Below are 5129 nucleotides of genomic sequence, written 5' to 3'. Positions count from 1 at the left end.
TTCACAAGGTACATGTATTTATTTCTTGACCAAAATCATCCAGCACTCCTTAATTAATCCCGGATATGCGAAAATGGGCATGAATTTGGTTAAATGGCAAGATAGTGCTGCCATCTATGACTTAAAACTAGAAAAATAGTGTTTGACTATTAAAAAATATTAGTATTTTTGAATTCCAATCTGCTTTTTTGATTTAAACTCAGCCTCAAATTTATGTTTCATCATTTTGCATCATAATTATGAATGTTAATGAAGAAATAAAGCAGTTTGATAAAGTTTTATAGCTCAAATATCAAATTCCTTAACGCTAAAAGAGCATCTCTTAAAACCCCCTTTTAATATTTTTGAAAACTTTTGGAATTCTGGAAAACTCCTTTAAATGCAGTTATCTATTCAAATAATTCATAGAAGCATTATTATTCACTTTTACACAGTAAATTTTTAAAAATAATCTTTTTTTTGTTGAAAAACTCAAGTGGTGCTATTCTTATTTCGCACTCTTTTTTCACATTTTTGGTCCTCAACGCCAATTGCTACGTCCAAAAAAAGTAAAATTATGCTTGATTTATCCGTTAAGCAATTCAGAACAAACCGTGGAAGAAAATTTTCGTAATTTTCAATCATTCATATTTTTAATAGCAAAACACATAGTGGTGCTATTCTTATTTCGCTCACTGTATAATCGAAACAAAAAAAAAATAAATAAATAACATAAACCATAAAAAATATCATGAACAAAGACGCTCTACGCTTTTGAACGAAATGGTTCCTGAAAATGGTTTCTGAATGATTTCTAAAAAAAAGCGTGATAAAATCGAAACCATAACCTTGATAAAATCGAGCGTGAATTTGGCGAGTATTGATCAAATCGAATAGTGATAAAATCGAAAAACTACTGTATGACCATCATATAAAAAGTTGGAAATCCAAAATTAATGTTGACATAAAAGATTAGAAGTGTAGTAAAACGTTTAAAAATCTAAAATCTGTGAAAACTGCGAATATTTTCTAAATTATGTGTTCTGTTACACAGGTTCTGTGTTAAACATTTGTTCTAAATTCTGTGCAATTATGGATTTTTTTATGATTTCGACAACCTTCTTTGTCCATCGTTTTGGCTATCTTATTCCACCAGGTCATTATCTGATTAATGTCTCTGACAACCTTTACTTCTGCCTTGAGTCTCCTCTCTTTGATTGCCCAGAATTTCTCAATGGGACGGAACTAAAGACAGTTGAGTGGATTAAGGGTTTTCGGAACAAACTGGACCCCCTTCTCCGCATACCATTCTTGAATGACTTTGCTGTAAAGACAGCTTACCAAATCTGGCCAAAACATTACGGGATGGTCGTGGGATCGAATGAAAACTCCACCGAGTCGTTGCAAATAAATTTTGGACCTGTGATTTGTCCGAATTCAGCCTTGACAAAGGTTTCTTTGTCCATCAGAAGACACCAGTCGATCTTGGTCAGCACCTGGTCTTCTAGCTTCCGTGGATTTTGGCCACACTAAATATTCTGTTTTATGGTCCGATTTGGCTGTTTGCTAGCTCGATACGACTTGATTCCTTCCAGGAGCCGAATTCTCCTCACGGTTCTATGAAAAAGCACCGAATTTTCGGTCCGACAGATTGGAATTCCTCTTAATCGCCTTCAAAATCTTACCACGTAGTTTCCGGTCGACAGTTCAACTCCGACGATTGACTTGAGGCTTCCGAATCGTTGTCAATGTTTGCCTATCCGTTTTGTAAAAGAGACATACACCGTCTTAGCCGATTTTGGCTTTACAGGCTGAATAAATGACGTGGAAAACTTAAGATTAACATTAAAAAAACAAACGCAAACACATATAGGATCTCAATGAGACTTGACGTTTGCTCGAAGAGATTCCTTTAACTCATCATTAAGGATACGCTTCGGCATTGAAGCCCATGCTTTAGAGATGAAATCCTTTAGAGAATCGACACTTTCATGAAATCCACAGGCTTTCACTTGAACATACGTCCATATCAAATAGTTGAAGAGGTTCAAATCCGAAATCTTCGGAAGCCAAAGATCCTTTGGCTACAACATCATTTTTTTTCCTCCAGCCAAGTTGGGTTCATTTAGAGGTATGGCATGGGGCTCCATCTTGTTGGAAATTGTCCATGTAGACTTCAATATTAACTTTAATGAAAACCGGAGGCATCTTCAATCCATTCAAAGCAACCACTCCAAGTACATATCATGACTCCGGTGAGTTGCTGGGTAGTTTACTTGAGTTCACATTTTAGAAACATTCTTAGCCTTCAGGGGTGAAATATACTGATCTTTTCATGAATCGGACCCCGGGTATATCGAAAAAAGTTTCTTTTCTGAGAACACGACGAACAGTTGCTTCTTCTTCAACTTAGACAGCAACCGCTTTGAGCGCCACGTCGCAAGATTTTATTATATTTTTTTTATCAATTTAAGTTTTCAGAAAAAAGCAGTTGTTCGATTGAATTCAAACATTGCCACCGAAACATACAAACCTCCATGAATAACAAACAATCGTTGAATTTTACAGATTCAAAGAATCTATGGTTTATTCGTTGTCATTAACAATTCATTTAACTATGTATACGTAACTATCGACAGCAGGTACCTATTCGATCAGTTGAGATAAATTGTTCCCGACCTACATTAGTAGGAGCAAGCTTAGTAATGATGTCCGGTGCTGTAATGGGACAGCCCATGATGGCTGCTGGTGGCGTGGACAACTGGGGCAATCTGGTGATGGGACAGCTGATGGTGGGCAACTGGAGCAACATGGGCAACATGCACTGGCTGAGCGATGACCTTGTGCACTGGCTGGGCGACCTTGACGTGGGTTGGTTCCCGACGAACGACGGCGTTGAATCCGGAATGGTGATCGGCATGATAGTCGACAACACGATGATGGCCATCGGAATCCAACAGGCTGTACTGTCCATGGACCTCATCTCCGTGGCGGGTTTCGTGCTGGCTCTTGATGTCTCCGGTGTGCTCATCGTGGACAGAGTACGCGAACTCGTAATTGGCCGGGGCGTGGTGCTCGACTTCCTTCACGATAGTGTGATGGGCTGGAGCGGCATGAATGGCGGCAACATGATGAACTGGGGCAGCGTGAACAGCAGCCACGTGGTGCACTGGAGCAGCGACCGAGTGATAAGATGGGGTGTGATGCTGCTGGACAGTCTGGTGCGATGAGGCGTATCCGTATTGTGGGATGACTCCGGCACTAACGGCAGCGACCAGCGTGGCCAAAAGGACGAACTGAAAATTCAAAGGAAGCTGTTAAATATTGCTCAAGAACCTTTCGTTTGAAAAGAACACGCACTTTAAACGCCATTGTGGTGAATTCTGGAGAATAGTTGAGTAAGGACTGATAAGGGTTGACTGATACTGCCCAGAACAATTGGTTCCGCTTTTATACACGGGAAATATTTTCTCCGCAGCCCAAATTGCAACTCGATCGTTGTCGGTCGATTTCAAGGATAACTGTGTTTCATATTTTCTCTGTGCAGAATGGTTCGTGCCCAAACCTCCAAACAAGCCCCCGGAACAAAACAAAAACATGCGAAATAAATGGGCGATCGAATTTCCACGCCGTAATTAATAGCGTTTGCTTAAGCAAAACAGGTTCTAGCCAAAGAAGGCGCTAAAGGTGTAAAGTTGATCGATTTTTAGTTTTCCAGGTAACAGTTTTATTAGATTTTTAAATGATAATGTTAATGGAATGTAACATTATAAAATCAGGTTTCATTGTATGTAAATGCGATAGTGAGCTATTTATGCGACGTGGTCCATTTTAGATCAATTACACATTGGAACAGGACTTTCGCCTATGCTACAGGAACAAATTTTGGAAGAGTTCGGCGTCCAAGATCGAATCTTCTGTTAGATTTTGTCTATCTTCTTTTATTTTATATTGTTTTCAAAAGATCTGAAATCGATACGTTTTGAGTAAAATTCATCAATGATAGTGAGGATTTAAAATTGATCAACAACTATGTTGAACATCGTAAGATTCCTATTGGTTTAAATTAGCTTCCAAATTTCTTTAAAACTTTTGAAAAACAATGGACAAGTTTAGTTTTTTGTACGTGCATGTACACGGATGTGCGGACTCGAAAAATCTTGACGAGACAAGCATTTTTTTATGAAGCCAACAAAATCTACTGTGGGAGAAAAAAGTTATGAATTGAAGAAATTGTTTTCTTTCATGGAAAAAAGTGGTAAAAATGTTCAACTGGAATGCCAATATATTATCCAAATCTAGTTGACATGCAGATGGTTTTGAAAGTCAGCTGGCAGATTTATTGAGACATTTTTGCCCAGTCTTCTTTGACCCGAATCATACAGCTATTTTTTGTTTGAAGGATCGAAAATTACTCACTGTCTTGTTAATATGGGTTTTAAACCTTCAATTTACCCGTTCGTTTCATAATTATTTTTTCCAAAAAAAAATAAAATAAATATGTTTTTTACTTCACTTTTTATTTTTTATACCTACATGAATTGCTACTAATTTGTTACTACGTATATGAAACGAAGGGTTAAATTTCTCAAAAGTTTTTAACAGTGTTGTTAGTAATATTTATAGAATTCCCTGGAATATCTGGATAGTTTTATCCTACTATGACCGGTGGCCCGAATGATGGCTAATTTAAGAGAAGAAAGGATAAGAAGCGACTATGTAGTTAGCACCAAACTGTCTGGTTTTAATATATCTAATAGAAATTGTAGGGGAGAGTGAGGACACTTGATCCCCGGAAAAGCTTTATTCCTAGACCATGTCATGTAATCGGAATCTTTTCTTAAAAAAATCACGTTCTTTAAAAAAATATGCCAAATGGAGCAAAACAACATATGCTGTTAACTTGAAAAATAAAAAAAAACATTGAATGAGTGGTATATTTGAAAAATTGAACGAAATTTTACTAATTTGTAAAAATGAAAACAATTTTCAAATTCTTCGAACATGAACAAATTATAACAAATATTGCTTTCCTATCAAACAGTTTTCAGAATCACGAGTTTTCAGAGCTTATTTTAAAATGAAGGCCATTGTATATATTTATAAAAACGTTTTGAAGTCTTCATCAAAGTTGTAAAATGAATAATCTG

The 5129-nt window shown here is 37.0% G+C and overlaps 1 protein-coding gene across 1 annotated transcript; it reads right to left on the bottom strand.

The window, feature by feature from the left end:
- Nucleotides 1–2534: 2534 nt before the first annotated feature.
- LOC129747257 (cuticle protein 8-like) lies at nt 2535–3478 on the bottom strand. Its single transcript, XM_055741366.1, has 2 exons — nt 3340–3478; nt 2535–3275 (listed from the first exon to the last, which is right to left on the bottom strand). The coding sequence occupies exons 1-2, from the start codon at nt 3349–3351 to the stop codon at nt 2679–2681; spliced, it is 609 nt and encodes a 202-aa protein (XP_055597341.1). The 5' UTR covers nt 3352–3478; the 3' UTR covers nt 2535–2678.
- Nucleotides 3479–5129: the final 1651 nt, after the last annotated feature.

Source organism: Uranotaenia lowii, chromosome 2 (assembly GCF_029784155.1).
Source record: "Uranotaenia lowii strain MFRU-FL chromosome 2, ASM2978415v1, whole genome shotgun sequence".
NCBI lineage: Eukaryota > Metazoa > Arthropoda > Insecta > Diptera > Culicidae > Uranotaenia > Uranotaenia lowii.
The sequence above is the reverse complement of the archived record's forward strand: the minus strand, read 5'-3'. Positions and strand labels throughout refer to the sequence as shown.